The sequence below is a fragment of the Spea bombifrons genome, chromosome 1 (genome assembly GCF_027358695.1).
Source record: "Spea bombifrons isolate aSpeBom1 chromosome 1, aSpeBom1.2.pri, whole genome shotgun sequence".
Taxonomy (NCBI): Eukaryota; Metazoa; Chordata; class Amphibia; order Anura; family Pelobatidae; genus Spea; species Spea bombifrons.
The window spans coordinates 138,487,659-138,509,336 of NC_071087.1; the positions used below are offsets into that span (position 1 = coordinate 138,487,659).

Here is a 21,678-nt window from a genome sequence, read left to right on the forward strand (position 1 = left end):
TATTGGTCATGCGCTTATACATTATTGCGCAAAAGTTTTAGTTAAAAAAAGGCTGTAAAGTAAGGCATGTTGCTAGTCTCTTTTTAACAATGAACAAAATGCAAAGTGATTGAACAGAAGAAATATCTAAATCAAATCACTATTTGGTGTGACCACCATTCTTTTAGTTACACTTGCATAGAGGTTTTTTTTTAAGGAACTCGGCAGGCAGTTTGTTCCAAACATCCTGTAGAACTAACCACAGTTCTTCTGTGGATTTAAGCAGGCTGAGTGGCTTCCCTCTCTTCATCTAATAGCAGACAGACTCGATGATGTTGAAATCTTGGCTCTGTGGAGGCCATACCATCACTTCCAGGACTTTTTGCTCTTCTTAATGCGGAAGAGAGTCATTAATGACTTTGGCTGTATGTTTGATATCATGTCATGCTGTAGAATAAATGTGGGGCTAATCGGATGCTTCTCTGATGGTATTGCAAGATGGAAAAGTATCTACTTGTACTCTCAGCATTGAGGAGACCATTAATTCTGAACAAATCCCCAACTGCAGAAATGTAAGGAACCTCCACCATGCTTCACTGTTGCCTGCAAACACTTATTCTTGTACTGCTCTTCAGCCCTTCGGTGAACAAACTGCCTTCTGCTACAGCTAAATATTTCCAATTTTTACTCATCAGTCCAGAGCACCTGCTGCCATTTTTCTGCACCCCATTTCCTGTTTTTGGGAATAGCGTTGTTACCGTTTCATAGGCATGGCTTTTTGGCTGAAAGTCTTCCATGAAGACCACATCTAACCCTAACCGGAAGTAAGCATGATGTGTCCTTTATCTGCTGCACTAAGTTTCCTCAGCTGACCACTGCGTCTCTAGTCCTCAACATTGCCTTTTTTGTGCTTTTTCAAAAGAACTTGGAAATAACTTCTGGAAACCTCTGTCTGCCTTGAAATGTCTGCATTGTCTGCATTGTTTTACATGTGCCTAAAACTTTTGCATAATATTATATATCTTATATGTGAATAGTAGGTCCGAGTTTTTGTCTATTTGCAGAAAACAAACATAACAATAAGACCATATAGAACTATCCTCGGGGGGAAATGTCTTCTGGACATCATCATGACATTGCACCTCAATCATAATTTAAATTATTCTTATCTCACCCTGTGTAAATAACAGAGTTATATAGAAACATCTGATGCTTGGGGGGTTGGAGATTGTCATAAGGACAAATATTCTCCTGGGAAGTACTTCATTGGAATAACCAAGATGATGTGACAATGCAAAGCCTGCTGTGTGAACGATGCTGCACATACTGGGTTAGTGGCCAGAGGTCATTCAAATATTTAACATTTTCAATGGCAATGGGTTGTGCATCATACTCCACATTTGAAGTGTAGAGCTAGGACTGAAATGTATTTTTACCTTAAATTCACTTTATTACAGATATTACAGATAAACTAATTTAAAGATGAAATAAAAATGTTCAATTTACACTGGTCACGCCAATTTTGATTATCTTAAAATCTATACTATAACTCACAACTCACCTGAAATTGTATTCCTAGTCTAGCTTGCATTTGTAAAATTACACTTGTGTTTGGAGATTTAACCCCTTTGCACAGGGGTTTAAAACACAAATGTGCTTCATTACACTCACATATATTTTGGTATTGGTAAGGTTGCAAAAGAGGGTCCCTTGACTATCATATGCTCCTCCATAATATGGCTTTGAAGTTGGTGGATATATGTTGAAACATTCTCCATATTTTAACCCTTTAATAGTCACTTGTTTACAGGACCAAAGAGAGCCAGTCCTGTCTAGTCTTGGATGGTATTAAATAAGAGTAGAACTTGAAGGAAACAGTTTCAAATCATGCCACTTTGAGAATATGCCTATTCACTAAGGGTCAAGGTAATGCATTGATGATGTCCTAGGATTACCTTTGGGTCCACGGCAGCTGTCACTCAGCATCCACCAGGAGTGCACCAGGTGGAGGTATATTCAGTTTCACAGAATGTGAGGAATCTAGAGAAGAGGTCTCTACCTGTGGGTGAGCAAATGCACTGCCATCAGTGGCAACAAGTACAACCAAGCTGGGGGCACTAGTGAAGCATTTCCCAATGTCCCATTATAACTAAAGAGGACTTTGGTAATGATGTTATGCATCCATGCCTTTGCTTTCTGGTATTAGAGGCATAGAAATCACTGGTCCCTTGTGCAAGTATGAGGTTCAGGGGCTGGACTGACCTACCGGGACAAAGAGAGATCTCTTGGTTGGCCACCTTCCTTGGGTCTGGTCCTGAGACCGTCTAATTATAAGTGTGGCTGTCAGTGAAGCAGCAGGATCAAAAAAGATTGACACATATAATAACTACCACTACGCATATGCCAATCAGCCTTGCACCAGATAAAACGTCATATCTGGCAATTTGTGAATCTGCCAATTTGTGAAATATTGCTGGCACATATATGCTGTTTGGTTGCAAAGTTGGCACAGGCAGGCTGTTTGGCTGCAAAGATAGCACTGACAACCTGTTTGGGGTATAGGCAAGCTGTTTGGGACAAAGATTGCACACATAGCTCCTCCAACACTATCCACTGATAATCCATACAGCTCACACGTCCCCCTCAGTCTCCCTGTTTTTGCAATGTTTATTACACACTGTAAAAGTCATTTCTCTGTTTTAACCCCTTAAGAACAATGGGCGGTCCCTAAACCCATTGAAAACAATGCATTTTGAGCCCGTACATGTACGGGCTTTGTCATTAAGGGGTTAAATAGCTTTGTTAAAATCATACTACACAAACTATACCGGAGCTCTCTCAGTTGGTCCCAGTCATGAGCCACAGTCATATTAGGAACTATGTGTTTTCTTTTGTTTCTTATTTCAAATATACTTTAAAATGAAAGGTTTCTCCCTAATCTAATCTAAACTGACACGTGCAGTGTGCCCACCGAATGGCGCCATGAAATATGAGGCTGGTATTAAATTATTTCCAGGATTAACACCAAAAACCAAATAACTTTTAAAAAATATTGGTTATTTTTTGGAAAAATCTATTGTACTGCATATATTGAGATAGATTAAATTGCTGAGATAAATATACTTGAATATCAATCCTCCCATAGATTGTAATGGACTGCCTCTCTCTCTTCCTCTGCACATACAGACACATCTTAAGTTGCTAGGCTCCTTAAGCTATTAGATGTAGGCACCAAGGTAGATTTATTTAGGCAAAGAAACTTCACGAGATTTCTTTCAGTGGAAAGTACTTTTCTATAGAGTCTAATAATGAGCTTAATGTGCATTTGCTTTTCAGTATATCATCGCTACGCTTTTATAGGAACATTGCGAGTATGTCACGTTCTTACCCTACTTGCTTTTGTGCTGCGTTATTTGCTCAGCATGCAGCCACATCCCAAACTGTTTTCCCTGCATGTTCATCAGCATTAATAAGATTTGCAACACAAAGATATTGCTAATATATTAATTATAAATGCGTTTGTGCTTGACATTAAAAACATTATAAGACACACTCTTCTTGTCATAATTATTTGCAGAGCGTGTAATAGAACTCCAAGTTGCACTTTATTAGATTTTCGGAACTAAATCATATTTCAATTGTTTGCATGGGAAAAGAGAGCAGATTGAAATTTCCTTTAAGGAGCTGTTTAAATCAGTGGTATATTTAGTGCCATTGAAAGGGAAATAATATTGGGAAATGTAGCTTATGAATGCTCACAGTTTTAGATTTTCAATTTGTTTTTTTGTTTGTTTATTAGAAATGCTTTGTCTTTTTTTCCTAACCACCTTTACACTGCAGACATTTAAAGGGGCAGTATTGCCAAATTATTATTTAATGGATAAGTTAAGTAAACATAGTTTTTTTCCTGCTCAAGTCTATCCAAGCTCCAAACAGCTTTTAGTATGGGATGTTGCTTGGCTATTTACCTGGCTGCTCTCGGCTTAAAACATTTGCTGCATTGGCTTGTGTTGTGTAGCTTGACTTTTGTAGCTCAGCAGCTACGCAGAAATAAGGGCACATCGGTAAAGGAAGAACAAGTGTATATGTTACTGGATAGTTACTGTCACCAGGACCAGACTGTCCATCTTGAACATTGGGCAAATGCCCAGTGGGCCGGTGGCGTGCAGCACCAGATCGAGTGTTGGAGCATGCAGCCAGTGTATGTTTATGCTAGGTGAGCATAAAAACATAATGTGTGACTGCGCATTTACAGCCATCACACTTGCGTCATCAGGCAGCTGTTGGCCTTAAAGTACCAGGGCCACCAGTCCGGCCCTACCACATTTACCAGACCAAGAGTTATCACTGCATTGTGATTAGTGGTTGATTGCTGTATCCTGAACATAGAAACATGGAATCTGACGGACACTCAGAACCCATTCGACCCATCTAATCTACCTATTAATTGATCCCTTCCAGTATTAAATTCAGTATAGCCATATGCCTATCCCAGGCATCTTTAAATTCCCTTACTGTGTTAACGTCTACTTATTCTGTTGAGAGACTCAGCTTCCATTCTACATAACTATAAAAATAGTTAAAGTAAAAAAACTATGCTATCCAAATTTGAATAGAGTTGTTAAAATAAGAATGACAAAGTAACTGTCAAATAGAATCAATAGACCTTCTAAGTATTATTTGGCACAATTGTGACCTGGCTCTCTGGAGTGAAATGAGTTAAAGCAGAATTTGTCCCAGAACTGTCATATCTCACTTTTGCCCTTGAACCTTGGCAATTACGAGAGCTGTCTGGGTAGAAGGAGGCAACTTTACACATATGCCTGAAGCAAGGTGCTCCGTGGTTCTCACCTGCTGAGCGCGTGATGGACAATCATCTCTTTGCAAATCAATTTGTTACAAAACCCTCCTATGCCAAGGAGACCCAAGAATCTGAAACGGAGCTGAATTAAGCTTAAGAATTTATAATGACTGAATAACAAAATGGTGTCAGTTACCTCATATAATTTTAGGCATGAATTGATTTTACACTTATCTGATGCACTAAAAATGCTTATATATATATACTGTATGATATGTGCAAATCTAAAATCCTCAGGCGGTTTGTTAACTACAATTCACATCATCCCCACATTGCATGTATATGAATGCTAAACTGCACATAAATTGCCTCTGGAGGTTAGGGGGAAAAAGGTAATTGCTTGTGCCAAAGACTTGTATTATCTCCATTTATCTTTCAGTAATATAGGTTAATTTTTTTTGTGGTTCTGGAAATGTTATCATTAGCAAAATGTTTTTATGTATCATGTTAACTTATTAAAGCATTCATTGTAGATGGCACAGATCACACTACCATGTTCACGTTTTTTGATTGATGTATGGGACAAACGGCTTAGCTGCTAGAAAATGTATTGGCAAACAGCTGCAATTCAGCTACATTTCTGATTGTAATGTTATTTTTGTTATAAATGGCTGAAATCTTACAGGATGAACATGGGGGGGGCTTAACATTGAATGCAATATCTTAACAAACCCAATGTCTTTTCAACCAATATTCTTATAAAATATTACTCCAAATACTCTGCTCTCATACCTTTCTTTATTTAAAATTTACTTACTTACTTCTAAATTGGCTTAACTCAACCAGGCTATTACAAAAGTGAGATTAAATACGTAAAACATTTAGTTCATCAACAGATTTCTCCTGATTTTAACAAATTCCATAAAAATGTGTAAAAGTACTTTGTTGTTCTCAAAGGTCTTCTACAGATATTGTGCTTATAGTGTTTTCTGTGACATCCTTGGTTCATCATCCTAAAGTGATGAACCAAGGCCACCCTAATCTAGGTGGCTCACATCCATCCATCTGAACAGCTTACTTATCAACTTAAAACTATCTTATGGCATAATAGGTTGTCCAAAATAAAGTTTTTGGTGCATCGATATCCCAACATCACTTTTTTTTCTAACAACAATAATGAACAAGTTCCCAGACTTAACTTTGCCTAATTATGTTATTAGCAGTTCAGCCACAGTCGCAGTTTGTACAGTGAGCTATTTGAGCCGTACTTACAGTGTTCATTTAAACTGATCCATGTGATGAACTTCTTCAGACTTGTCCTTTGAAGCATATCTTATAAGCATGATGGTCCAAAGGTAATTGTCAACCTCCGAGGTCACTCTAAGGCTTAATTGTCCTGATACGATTGTTTTATCTCTCTTACAGTTGCTGCTGAGGAACTTTATCCGCATGAAACGGAGTGTCATGGTGCTCATCAATGCAGCCTACTACATTAACAGCTGCTTTGATTGGGAATCACCCCAAAGAAGTCTTGCTGCTTTCTTGGTATGATAATCGTCTACTGTCTTACATAATTATCTCATCCGTTCAGTGGCTTAAAAGGAAAATAATCTATAAATGTCATCTACTGCGCTCGGTGCACTGCAATTAATGAGTGCCCCGGCACTTTCAAAGCGGTTTGAAAAGAGCCACAGTACCACTATCATTGTTAGGGTTATTTAATGAACATTAGCTGTAACATTAGCATAGTTGCATGCATTGTGTAGGTTTGACATTGGTGATATACTGGATGTGTTCGCCAAAGTCAATCCTATACAATGCACACAACTTTCTTACATTATATCATATAAATTCAATATATATGTCAAACTATGCAGACAATGCTTGTTATAATACCTATTTGGATAAAGACTCAAAAAATGACCCTATATGTTCCTAAATCTGGTTAGAAGTTGGCTATAAATATATGGGCCAGCATCTATAGACTGCTACCTGATGTATTGTTGAGCTACAAATCCCAAAACATGCCAGCATAAGTCTTCTCCATATAACTGCATTTCTAGTGTTCCTTCACTGCACTTTGCATACTATACTAGAAGTAAACTCCATGTATTACTTTACTAAGAGGGTAGTGGATAAGTCTAACAACCTCCCAGCGTATGTGGTAGAGGTCAATACATTTATATACGCGCATGGGATAGTCACATAGCTAACCTGAATGTAAGAAGAGACCAACGATTGATTGCAATTTGACCATTTTTCCCTGCTATTAAGACTCAAACTTGATGGACTGAATGGTTCTTATCTTCTGTCAATTCTATGTTTCTGTATATTCTGTAAAGGTTTCATACCCCCCATGTAACGCATGTGGAAACAGACCCTTTGAGGGTATCTAATACATATGCACAACATGGCGTTCTTTTATTTTACAGTTTCAGTATGCTATTTAGACAGGTAAATGGAAAAAAGGGTTGCCCTGTGATTGTTAGAGCCATTTCCCTTTAAGATGCTCCAGAAGCAGCCATATGATCTTCCTATTCTTTACATTTATGTATTATGATAAGCACAGTAAAAACCCACATTATTACTGTTTAGAAGAGGGGATATTTGGTAGGCATTCCATGATATATGTGTTATGAAGTTGAAATTTTTATAGATGTCATTTCTTAAGGTCAAATGAAATTACAGAAGCCATTTTTATTGCCCTAAAAAGTTGCAAAGCCCTAAAAGGAAAAAGGAAAAGTTTAAACAGTTTGTTAAAATGTAGCATAAATCAGCGTCCTTATTTAATCGAGTATTACATACTTCACATTTAATCTATCGTTTGTATGAATAATTGAAAAAGAGAACAGACTGCCAAATGGCTCTTTTTATTTTCTGTATTTAGGAGGTGACTGTTGCTTTAATGTATGTCATCTCTCTAGTTTGCAAGGACATTTTAAGGTAATATGGTTTGGTTTGGTATTTGAAAAAATGAAGTTTAATCTCTATATGCCTGATGGGGCTTCCCTTCACTTGGAACATTGTTAGAATCATAATTAATTTGAAGAAATTGAGCACCGGTGCCATATGCGTATAATATACCTTATGCCAGGTCCTCACTGGCAGCAGGTAAAGGTCATCTCTGGGAATGCACCGAAAAAAATCTACGAGACTTAGTTTTAATGAGAAAATGGAGTGTATAATTTATGTGATATATTTTATGCATTGCAACGGTGCAGTGAGTATGCGCAATTCACCTTTGTCTGTAGACGGGGCTATACAGTGCTAAGCAAGTGATTAGGACCCTCTGGAGGTTAACCCTTGTTTAACCCTAAAATGTTCGCTGCTGTTGGATTTGTGCTTTTTTTTTCTCATCAACCCACGTGACGTTAAATAATACAAAACCGTAAAACAAAAATAAGGCAAAGGATTTTATTTTTGTAGGCTGGGAGATACTCACTAAAATCTAGTAGTATGCGTCCTTTGAAAGCGTCCTCTTAAGGCAGAAATTTGCCAGTCCCTTCTTATTCCCTTTTTTCGTCAACATCATGATTTGCCATCTTGCCAGGATATTAGATTGTAGGCTCCTTTGAACAGTGCCCTCCTCATCTTTTGTTTTGGTAAATCGAAATTAAGTGTGCACCACTTGCTACGCCCCTTTTTACCCATTGTACAGTGCTGTGGAATGATACGCTATAAATCAGTAATAATTAAGGCAAAAATACATCAGCCTTCTCTGTATTCACACTTAAATTCTTCATAAGGGCCAATGTCATTTGCTTTCTTGCCTGAATATTAAAAAGGTTTTGTACCGTGTTAGCCGTTGAGAAAACAGGAGAAAAGTATAGTTAAAATGATACCATTTATTGGCTGAGAGTTTAATTGCGAACTTTCGGGACCAAGTTGTTAGGTCCCTTCCCTAGGGTTTAATGCCTGAGGAAGGGACCTAACAACTTGGTCTCGAAAGCTTGCAATTAAACCCTCAGTTAGCCAATAAATGGTATCCTTTTAACTATACTTTTTGCCTGAATATTAGAAGTCATTCGTAAAACTCGTCCTTGCCCTGTGCAAGCACCACCTAGCCTATTAGATATACACCGATCAAACCCTGGTGTCAGATTTTATTATCCAGCTACCCATGGGCAGAGTTGTGGTCTCCTGATTTTGACCAAAATGCCCAGTTTAGGATGGACCCCTATAACATATGTTCCCAACAGGCTATGGTAATGTAGCATACATATTCCATACCGGTGCCCATGTAAAGGGTCGGTATGTTTTAGCGGGTGCTATGGGGGACTTGGCAATTGCCCTTCATCTAAAAAATATATATGTATTACCTTTTTTCTTTATATGTCACGCAGACTACTGTAGATATCAACAAATGTAAAATTAGACGAAATGTGGTGTCCCTCATTTCTTTGCTCTTTTCCCTTTTCTTCATTGCTTTCATTTCTCACTGTAACGAGTGCAAAAAATAATTGGACAACCAGCCATCAGTAAAAGGACACACTTAAGCGTGCGTCAGTGAATTATTCTACAGGACAAACTTTAATCTTTAAAAGTGATTGTAGATAATTTGTGGTACCATCTGTCCATTTTGAATTGTTTTAGCCTTTTCAGTCGCTATAAGTGCTGCTGTGTTTAACATTAACATTTGATATTTTACACATTTAATTTCTGTACTGCTGTGTGTTCCTTTGGGAACGGTGCTCTAGTGCTACATGAGAGAGACAAAGTATTGATCAGTTAACATTTCAGCTACATTTATGTATGTCGCAAAATTAATGAAAATGCCAGACAAAAATGTCAGAGTGCACAAAAAGGTAGAATTTAAATGTGGTTGTTTAATGAAAAGTTTAAGATGTGCATTATCAAAAAAACTGTGCCCTTGCCTTTTACGTAGAGCTCGTAACCGAATGAGGAAAGGTTTTTTACTTAGAGGAACATTGAACATGAAATATGAAAGGTGGAGACTAATCTAACTAACTTTGATATTCCTAAATTGCTCTTATAAAGCACCATTGCTATCCCTATGACAATTAGAGACTTGGCTGGCATTTCCCCCCTTTATTAAGGAAATCTAGAAACAACTTTGATTTTTTTTTTTTTTACTTTCTGTGTTGTGACAACTTGGTCCATGTTCAGAAGCTGGAGGAGAGATTGGTCCTCTCAAGTAGCCGAAAAGGCAAGCAGAACACTAGTAATACACCATTCCAGCACTCGAAGGGTTAAAATATGCATATATTTTTTTACAATCTTTTTTGAAACAAGAACATATATATTTGTGAATTTTATGAATCTGAATATATGTACATTCATGCACCTGAGTGTAGTTCTATACTTTCCACATTCTGGAAGGTCCACTCATTCTTGTGAAGAGCTTAAACGTTAGCATTGTAAAAGCTGAAAAGGGTAGAAGCCTGTGGCAACCATTAGTTGATTCATTTCTTGCCCCGAAGTTGCCTCCTTCTCCATGCCCGAACCAATCAACAACAATCAGCATGATTGAGGTGATGGAGGGAACCACGAAGATCCTGAGAACAAGAAATTATACTTTCCCCATGGTATACACATAAGGAGTATTATACACATTTTATTCTGTTAACTGCATTACATGGATTTATTTAGCATATAGAATGATAAAATACAAGATCTGGGAATAGCAACAGATCTACTTTAGTGGATTTACGCAAAAAGATAATGCCTTGTGGTGGTGTCACTGGGGCCACAGAAGCAGAAGTGGTTTTCATTTCCTGCTGTTAGAATGTTGAACTGTCATCCAACAGATGTATAATTTGCATGATGATAGGTGCTTTCCTTCGATTTGCCCATCTCTCAGGGAATACATATATTAGTCATTTTTGACCTTAAATAGGTCATATAGTCTAATTTCCAACAACCGCTGTATGACCTCTTCACCTGTATGGTGCTTGTGGAATGGAATAGGAATGTTAATGACCATTCTGTTTCTTAAGAACGTAATCAAAATTAGGCTTAAAATTACTTTAATACAGAAAGAATGAAATGAAGAAATGAAAACGAATGTTTTATACTAATTCAGCTTATTGTATATTTATTTCCAAACAAACGTGAAGAACTCAAAGCATCTGAAATGAATTAGAAGCCACCCTTTCCATTTTAAATGGGTGGCTAAAAGTATTCAAAACCATTTAGCCTCAAAGGCAAGATGAACTCTTGTGTAATGAAATAGTGGATTGTATCAGTCCAGTAAGACTACTATTTGGCTAACTTTGCAGCTTGGCTATAGAAATGTTAAACGTTGTGTTTACCTATGTGCAAAATATCCTTTAAACCTTTTATCCCTGGGGCAAAGTCAGAGGTTGTGCCTGGTGCTGATGTCACCTCGGCTTCAAGATGTTAAGAGAAGCATGTGGTATTTCTGCCAGGTGGCTCAAGTGTGCCCCTCGCCTTGTTGCACCTCGGGTAGCTGCTTCTCTTGCCTAGTGAAAGTTATCACTTTGAAGTGAAGCCAATCCATCGTCCAAACGGAGTGATCTGCTGGTAGCTGAGGCTCCAACTATGTCATTCTAGTAACAAAATAACCATAACGCTCAAACATCAGTCACGTTGACCATACTTGAGAGCATGCTACTTGCAAGTTGTAGCTGAAATTCCTTCTTCAAGAGGAATATATTTTAGTCCTGGCAAGTCAAGGTTTCCATAAGGAAACCATTTGCTTACCATGTTTGATGAGCTACTATGTTGAGATACTTTCATTTTTATCGTTATTAGTATTTTAAAAAATGGTATTACGGTATGTTACTTATGAAGAAGAAGATTATGAATTAATTAATGTTTAAATAAAATGTGTTCTTATGTTAAACACTAAGGAGAATTGGATTATCTCTTCTAAGTGGCTGCAATAAAATAATCTGAAAGGAGCCTGGGAGTATATTTAAAATGCATCGAGTCTAAAAGACTGACAGCGTTAATTTTGCCATTGTTTTCATTCATCAATGTAACATTCCACTTATGAATGGAATAATTAAAGTGGATTATATCCAGATTGATGTAGCACAAAGTAAATTAGGGTATGATATTACAATCCTATTTGAAAATCATGGCAAACCTAATATATAAATAAGAAGTAATGTTTTTTGTTTTCTTAATATGAAGCACCTGAAGGCCATTTTTTTGCCAGTCTGTTCCTTATTTATATGTTAATGAGCATTTTCCTTTAACTCGCAGAGAAACACTCTCTGAATAAGGTGATCAGCTCTTTAGGATCATTGAGCATATAGCATATTTTCCTGAATGGTTATATCTGAAGACTAATGACATTATATATGCACTTACATATGTCTTGTGTGATCCCTTGATTGACTGAGAAATTATTATTTTTGAGTGACTCGTTCATAGCTAAATGCCTGGAGCGAGGCAGAAATCAATATGAAGAAGTGTGCAATTATTGCCATCACCAGAATCACTAGAGGGCTCCATACACCACAGCTTCTTACTCCAACCATAAGATTAAGGGCAATTGCTGTAAGGGGGGATGAGCAGAGTTAAAATACCTTACATTTACTGAGATTTATTTTATATTATTATAAGTTTAATTTATAAAAAAAAAATAGAAAAATAACAAATACTAAACTACCTCTTAAATGACATGTATTGATGTAATGCTAGGTTCTGTATTTCTTTATATGTTACCAATAAAATATTGGTAAAAAATATAATAATAAAATATATATCAACAGTGCATTAAAGCTGGGGTTCTACAAACTCTGCTGCATTTAACACTTTTGCAACTAAACACAGACTTGGTAATATCATTCCTAGTACTGGTCAATTATTGTTTAAGAAATGATTTATTCAAGTAAAATTTAGCCTGGAATAGCTATAATTTTTTACAGGGACACATAATTAATATTATCATGTGACATAAAACCAGCCATTAATAGGTTGTTGCGATAGAAAAAGAACAAAGACGCTTTTTAAACTTTTTGTTATTTTATGTGATTTTTTTTTTTAATGAAAGATCTTCTTGTGTTCATATGCTTAATATACTGATGCAGTTATTGATTAGTCTAATCGGAACAGCATCTTTAAAAAAAAATATATAACACGTGACCACGTCATTTGCTTATCAATGCTTCTTTCTCTATGTATTGGTCATTGTACCTTAAATGGAAAGTTTTAATAAAATAATAAAATGCTACCATCTATAACATTCTATGTTTATGGTAACTGGTTCATTATCTACTGATATTTAGCTGTCAGAAACTCGACATTATTTCTAGCTGCTTCAAAAAAGACCATATTTTTTTACCCCATTGCTTTTGCTTATTATTCACAATGTATGTAATGATTTACACTTATTAATACACACTGGTTACAAAGACAGGTGCTACTTGATACCTCATATCAGCAAGCAGACTTAACAGAAGACAGGAGCTTCTCTCACTTATTAAGGTCAGGTCATAAGAAGCTCCACAAGGAAAGAGCCCAGTAAGTTTTTACAATAATGCCTTGCCCGCAGTTATACATTGCTACAGGTGAACTTTCTAAGGAAGGCTAAAGAATGTGTACAAAGAGGGTGATACTGGTTTAGCTGAGAATACACAAAGCTTAAATAACTTGCCCTATGCTGAATCGTCGCTTCGGAGAGTCTAACGCTTTAACTTTGCTCTTAAAGAAGTAGAATCTCCAGCAGCGTATTAGACTATTCTTTCCCAAAAGGACAATCTAGAACTGAAATATAAGGCAAATTGCCTCCGAACGAAGAAACCCACAACTCTAGACAGATGTTTTAGCCCCTCCTGGACATTTTAAATAAGGTGGCCCATATCTGGAGTCACCTTTAAGCTTAGGGAGCAACTCTTATCCAGCATTAATTGTCAACATTCTCCAAGCATTCTCCAAGCAGAGGGTGGGTGGGGGTAGTGTGGCATTGTACAGTGTGTAGAAGTTGGTGTTACATTTCTTAGTGGCTAGGCGAATCCAAGTGTTGATAATGGAATGGTAAGTATTGTCACTTAAGGTAAACATTATGATAATTTCAGGCCAACTCTGAGTCCAGGATTCCCAAGGCCTCTCATTTTTGGGCATCTCAACACAGTCAATGCAAAAAACATTAGTAGCTCCACTGAATCTTTATTGAAGTCAATGGGTACTCACCTTTTTAAAACAATGGAAGCTGTCGAAAGTGTATACCCACATCCCCCAAGGTGTCCAAATTGGGGCACCTGTGTTAGTGTTATATGGCAAGAGACAGTTTGTGGCTTACCCTGGAAGTGGGCAGAGCCATTGTTGGAAGTGGATGGGATCATTTGCGGCCACCAACCTGCCCTACAGAAAGAACCACCTAGTAACTACAGAGCATCACAAGGTGACTATGTGGTCTATACTACAGCAGCACAGATCTCCATTGATTTTACAGCTGCTTGAGCCAGTCAGAGGGGATCAAAGGATCTCCCCAACTGGGTGATCCCAATGATTATGCGGGTATGATAACCACTTAATGTGAGTACACTTGACACTTATCTGACTTAAGGTTTTAGGACCCAAAACTCCAAGTTTAGTGATTAACTATCGTAGTGATGGGGGGACCTGCGTAATGTTTTATACAAACACCTCTAACAGACAGATCTTTCTTACCTTACTGTCTTGCATTCAGATGCTGCATCAACCACAAAAAATGAACATTGATTTCTGTTACTGATGATTATTTTTAATCATTTAAAAAAAGCGCTCTTTAAATAGCACTGTAAAAGCTACAATGCAGCAAGGACAAAAATTCATATTTTAATTTAGGCAAAAAAAATGTCAATGTTCACAGCAGTGTAATTAAACAGTAAACTATAATTAGTTGAAACTAAAAATGTTTTTTAAACCGAGAACGTGCAAAAATATTAACAATGGGTCAACAGACTTTTTTAAGAAATATGCAAGTTATTTCTAAATCAAATATGGCTAGCTATCTGTCCAAAGGTAGACTATTCCATTATTACACTATTGGCTAGATATTTACATAAACAACCGTTCAAAAGGGGTCACATAGAAATGTCCTTGTTTTTGAAAGAAAACCAATTTTTTCCCAATAAAATAACATGAAATGGATCATAAATAGAATCCCTGAACTGGATCAGAAATGTAAATACAGTTTTGGTGTTGTTAACGTTGTAAATTACTATGGCTGGAAACAGCTGTACTATCATCATAGGTGTACAGAGGCCCTTTATCATTCCCAATGAGAAAGCCCAATGGCATCTTGTGGTCTGCTAATCCATTTATACGTTTAAAAGGCTAATTGATCATCTTTTGCAGCTAGAAATGACCTTGTTCTCCATGATAACAGCTTTATGACCCCAAACTTTTGAACTGTAGTGTATATATAATTTATTTATTTTTCTTGCATTTCCGGTGCTGGCAACTTATTTTGTTTGGTGCAAACTCTGATTTCTTATCATACTTTCTAAACGCAGGAGTGGTTGGTGTTTTACAGCATGCCAATTACATTTATAGTAGTCATTGTCGGCCTAATTTAATAAGAGCGCTCAACAACTTGGCTGAATAAAATAACACACTATATAATTTATTTTTGCAATCAAACATTGGGACATTATATTGTTTTTGACTTTCTTAGGCCAGTGAGGAATACATTTGACTGCCTTAACTGTAGTACACCTTGTTAGGATGATTGAAGAATTTGTAAGTAGGCATTTTTAATATTTGCTCCTCTCTTAATTAACACTTCCCTTACGCACCGTTGTTAGCCCGGGGAATTTTTGCTAATAAAAGTGTCAAAGTATTATTGTGTGAAATACAATGTAATTTCCTAGATATGATTATTAAGATTATCAAGCTATATTAACAACAATTCCCTAATGCATTTGCTTCTCCTCTCTTTTGAAACTAATTTAGTTTCTGTAATGCTAATACTGTAGTATCACAGGGAAAAAAAAAGCAAAAAAAATATTAACCATGATCGATAAAATAGCAAGCATACTAACTGTTTGTTATTAGGTAGGATCAATTAAATTATATTGCAGCTAGGAACAAAGAAGTCATTTTTTATTTACCTTTCTTCCCGATCGTGTATAGTTTAGTATTTTATGATTAAAATATTAAAAGTTTTGAAAGAATCATTACTACAGCATAGACATGTTACGACGTTTCTTGCAAACTCTTGGGTCTCATTTTAAAAAGTTACCGTTAATACTCCACATCTCTTTATTTCTTGTTAATTGTTATTGCAACTTACCTTCATTTCAGGCTTAATTTGCTGTCTTGACTATTAACAAGCGCCTTGAAATGCTTGCTGTGTTTTATTGCAGACTAATTTATAGGAATAAAATAACAAGTGACTATGAACGCCTCCAGTGTGAGCACGGTTCAGCCGCTGACCTATAATAAAGGCTATACGGAATAATTATTTTTACTGTTTGCCTATTCTTTTGTATATTGTGTTTGTGTCTACCAAGGAATAATTTATTGAAGCGTATCTTCATTGATTCGTGTTTAGAAAAACATTAAAAAAATTATTCTTTATTATCTTACTGTTGAAAAAAGATCTAATGCTTCATCATAGAGCCCTGCCACCTCAAAAAGTAACATTAATAGAATATTAAGATGCTCTATACCTTGTTTTAACAATCATTTGCCTTTTTTCAGAAAAAGATAATAATTGATTATTTTTTATAGAATGGTGTGTTGAAAGGCCATTTAAGGGATACATTATTTGATTTATAAATCAAGATCTAAATCTTTTAATTTTGACACAATCAGGAAAATAATTCAGCACACAAATATTATGCTATTTATAAGAAAAATATTGTACAATCTGAAATTATTATTTTATAATAGTATAGCTGCTGAACAACAATACTCATTTTTGGATTTGTCCAATGGTATCACTAACTTCACTGGTATCACCGTCTTCATCTTCATTAGTATGCATTCATCTGATCTGACTTTGGTAACGCTGAGCTGAAAACTCTTTAGTTCGTCCAGCGAATGATCCCGGTAACTTTCTTATGTTACATTCCAATGTAACAATTGCCCGACAGGGGTCAAATGCCCTTTTACCTTTCTACCTGAACACCTGCAAATTGAGCCATATCCCATTCAGAATTTTAAGAACAGCTCCATTGTAACAGGAAGTCGACTTTGTTTGATGGAAAATGACGCCGGTGCTAGTTCTAAATGAAAGACAAGGCTGTTATTACTCTGGGGATATTAGGCCTCACTGATTTTTTGAGAAAACAAATTTGCTGTAACCTTATCTGTAATTTAGTACAGCGTAGGTACAAATAGAGTCGGCATTGTGCAGCATGGCCGAAATCAAATAGTAGTTTGTTAAAGGTATAACAGGAATGTGTAACCACTATATTTCCGAAAGACGTCTTATCGGACGCACAGGTTAGAAGGGGAAATATTTTGGTTATAGACTCTGCTCCAAACACCTGTTCAGCATTTTAGGTAAAAGGTAGCCTTGATAAGAGGGAGATTGCCTACACATGATGAAGGCACTTGCTCGTGAAATCCTTGGTCTGCTGAAAGTTCAGATTCTTAACTTTCTTTAACGTTCTGTTACTGAAAATATTCTTTTGGAAACCGAAACTTGCCCCAATCCCATTGATGGATTTAGCTTGTATTTAGCTTTAAAGTTCACGCCACGTAAAATTGAGTTTTCGTATTAAAATAACCTTTTTGTTAATAACTTGCAATTTTTTTGTTGTTGTGCTTTTTTTTAAGATATATTAAAAACAATAAATGGAACCTAACAGCTTTAGGGTTTCTGGGATGATAAAATATGGCCCAATTACTGCATCAATTATAAATTAGATTACAAAGATCTTATAAAATAAAATATATGAACAACTAATTATGGAGAGGGGAGGTCAGGTGCATGCTTGCCAAGAATGTGTTTTTAAAATTAATAAAATTCCTGACCTTGCTTCAAGAAAAATTTTTATTAGATTTTTGGGTGTGTTAAATATAATCTGAAACCAGATAAAACCTAAATACAAAAGCTAAGAAATGGCTAAATAAGGAGTTTGAAGGAGTGTTGAACACGTCAGCGTACTTGAAAACCCTAAAATTCTCATGCTCCAAGAGAAAAAGAAAAAAAAAAACCCTTAAGAAAAAAATAAGAAAAAATGTTTCAATCTTTAATCTATGTTCAAATTCTAAGACTGAAAAACATTGTATAATTTAAATTCACTTAATAAACTTTGAGAATTGATCAAATTACAGTGAATTTTTTTTAGATCAAATTGTTTGAAAAAAGTGAAAGAAAGTTGATGAGGAAAAGTTTACTGTGTCAATCAGTTCCACGACTTTATTTGTTATCTGTTATACCTTTTCACATGCTGGCTCAGACAATTAACGAGGAGATCGTCATAGGTTTTAACGTAGGTAAATTAATGTGTTGGAATTACCTATAGCTTGTGTTTTTTTTCTTGCTAATCAGTATAATTGTTTTGGAGATATTTAGTTCACTGGAATCGTAGATCAGGGGCAGACTGTGGCAGAGGCAGTATTATCTCCATACCTGGGAACTCTCCGGGTTTGACCTGGAGATTGCCAGGTGAGCGCTGTTCCTCCGGTTCTCTGGGGCAAGACCCAAATTCAACGGGTCGCGGGAGAGGGGTCTTGACACGCCCTGCTCCTCGCCCATTTTTTCCTTTAAATAGGGGTGTCAGCGGGATCGCCCCGACCTCAGCGCGAACTCCACCAATGTCAGTGGGAACGCCGTCGATGTCAGCGGGAACTCCCCTGACGTCACAGGACCGCCCACCAACGTCAGCGGGACCGCCCGCTGACGTATGTGTGCAGTCCTGGCTGCGTCCTGCAAGGGAAGGCTCCAGGTAGCCGGAGCCGAGAAGTTCCCAGGTATGATTATTTCTCTCCTCTACAACCTGCCCTTATAAAGGCTGTCTGAACCAATCAGCAACAGTCAGCAACGCAACGCCGGAGCAGAGATAATTTAACAGGCAGGAATAATCATGCTGCTCCTTGCAAAAGGAAGCTAAAGTGGATTTTATACATATACATTCCCTAATTCAGTATGTAAATGCAATTACGTAAATTCATTTAGTGTATATAAGTGTGAAATATAGCATTTAGTATGCATATCTGTAAGCTCCGTATTACACTGAGGGGCAGATCTCACGTTAATATGAAACATTTAAGAGATATACTCACACTGTTTAGATGGTCTGTAGATTTGCATTTTCGTTTTGTTTATAACAAGCTTCCAGTTTGAATTTACAGCGTCGACATCGCTCCTGAGATTATTAGATTTGTTGCTTGAATGAACCTGCTGCTTTTGGCATGCAATATTATATTTTACCCGACCGGATTGTACACCTGCCAAACGCATCTGTTTTGTAACTAATGTGGTTTCAAAAAATAATTTGAAGTTACCTAATATAAGACAAACACAAATACGGACTTCGCAAACTATGGTGTTATTAGTTCATGGCAAGTAATCCATCTTTTCACATTACAGCTGCATCACAAGACAGATTATTTTTCATAATTGATAATTTGTGATTCATATTTTGTTAGCGCCTCTTTGGAGTGTTTCTAAATACTGAAAGATATCAGCGACAAGGGACTTTTTTTTTATTAATATTATTATATTATAGGGTAATTTTATTTATTTATTTTCTGTGAAGGCAGTTCTTGTTTGTCATTTTCTTATGAAGCATGCGTGTAAAGCTTATTTTAAGCATCGGAGAGATTGTTAAACATGGTTTTATTGCATTTACCTCTGCTAGAGGGAAGTATTATGCAGTTATAATCTTGGTCCATCTAGAATAATATAAAGAGGGAGAAATTTAATATGTCCTGAGAAATGCATAATTCAGATCTGTAATTTTATACAAAAGGGTATAAGTCACTTACAAGCAAAATCCATGTCTGGTCTGAATGTAAACAATATTACAAGTGTTATTCCATGGAATGGTTATTCCATGGAATATATGATTATTCAGAGCTAAGTAGTTCTAGACGTCTAACTGAAAGAACAATTCCCTTTTACGATCAGTTGTTTTTTTTTAATCCTTACAAAGTATTATGCCTCCATGGTGCATAACAGAGCCAAATCTAACACAGATGAAATCAAAGTATATGTTAGGAACATTCAGATATATGGAGGCTTGATGATTACCTCAGCTTAGGGGCTAGGTGTGAGATCATTTGTGAGTTTTTTTGTTTTATTATTATTATTATTAAATCTATTGTTTTATATAGTGGCATTATATTCCACAGAGCTGTACAATGGAATACACTGTATTATTATATTATACAAGAGGCACAGTATTTCAATTAATTAGTTGACTATTATTATTTTATATATTTCCCTCAAGAAAGTAGTGTAAATGGCATAAGACAGTCTAACTAGCATATCTGATCAGTTTCCAGTCAGGCGACACTCAAAAGTCAGGTATTCAGACATTCAACTATATCCTGTGTAAGTGCTACAATGCAAATGTGCCGCCATAGGAAGTAGAGAACGTGTAGTAGGTGTCCTTAGCTTAGTCACTCTGATACACCTAGAAACTGTAGCCAAAAAAAGAGTCATGAAAAAATCTGTATTCTGCCGTCCAATGTCTTCAACCCACTTTGGTGGATCAAAACTTTTTGTTACAATTACATGTATTAATCTAGGATCCCTGAGTTTGGGGTGAATAAATCTCCCTGTTTTCACGGAACAGTCCCTTTGTTGGGACATCTGCCCCCAGTTTTTAATTGTTCTTTGAAACCCTCATATGTCTAAAGTTTAATTCTACTACATGACCAAAAGTATGTGGACACCCCTCCCAATCATTGAGATTAGGTGTTTCAGCCATACCCATTGCTAACAGGTGTATAAATGAACCACGCAGGCAGCTGTCTCCATAGACAAACATTGGCAGTAGAAGAGCTCAATGACTTTAAACATGGAGCTGTCCTAGGATGCCACCTTTACCACGAGTCAGATCATAAAATTTCTGCCCTGCTAGATCTGCCCAGGTCCACTGTAAGTGCTATTCTTGTGATGTTGAAGCATCTAGGAGTAACACATGGAATTAGGTCCATTATACCCATCAACTCTCTCAATAAAATAAGGTAACAGATTTCCCCCATGGTCACGATCAAAGTATTAATAGAATAAGCATATACTGTAAACAGCGCACTCACTTGACTGCCGTGTACACTCTCTGTGTATACTTTGAAGATCAAACATTTTGTAAGGCATCTGACTTTTGTGAGTGTGATTTTTAATATGGAAGCATGCTGTTAAATCTTTTTATTCTATTACTACTTCTAAGAGTAACAACAGCTTAGCCATAAAGCAATAGACCATGCATACACCACGCACACTCACAGAACAGGGCTCCAAATGCTGAAGCGCATGTAAAAATCGCGTGCCCTCTGTAGCATCTCTCACTACAGAGTACCAAACTGCCTCTGGAAGCAACACCAGCACAAGCGCTGTGCGTCAAGAGCTTTATGAAATGGGTTTCCATGGCTGAGTAGCTGCACACAAGCCAAAGATTGCTATGCGCAATACCAAGTATTAGCTGGAGTGGTGTAAAGCACATCACCAACAGAATCTGGAGCATTGGAAATATGTCCTCTGGAGTGATGAATCGTGCTTCAATTTAAGGAAGTCTGATGGATAAATCTGGGTTTGGCGAATGTCAGGAGAATGCTACTTACTGGAATGCATAGTGCCTACTATAAAGTTTGGAGGGATTATGGTCTGGGACTGTTCTTCAAAGTACCAGTGAAGGACAAAGACACTTTAGACAACTGTATGCTTCCAACTTTGTGGCACCAGTTTAAGGAAGACCCTTTTCCTGCTCCAGCATGACTTTGCCCAATAAACGTGGGTTTGGTGTGGAGGACCTTAACCTCATTTAACACCTTTGGGATCAATTGAAACACCAACTGCGAGA

General features: G+C 36.8%; 1 protein-coding gene across 2 annotated transcripts in view; it reads left to right on the forward strand.

Annotated features, from left to right (window-relative positions):
• Positions 1-21,678, forward strand: part of MCTP1 (multiple C2 and transmembrane domain containing 1) — a 236,695-nt gene that overhangs the window by 144,408 nt on the left and 70,609 nt on the right. For both annotated transcript variants that reach the window (XM_053474807.1, XM_053474815.1), the window contains exon 16: positions 6,206-6,325. In XM_053474807.1, the coding sequence (XP_053330782.1) occupies positions 6,206-6,325 (120 nt within the window). The remainder of the gene's footprint in view (positions 1-6,205; positions 6,326-21,678) is intronic.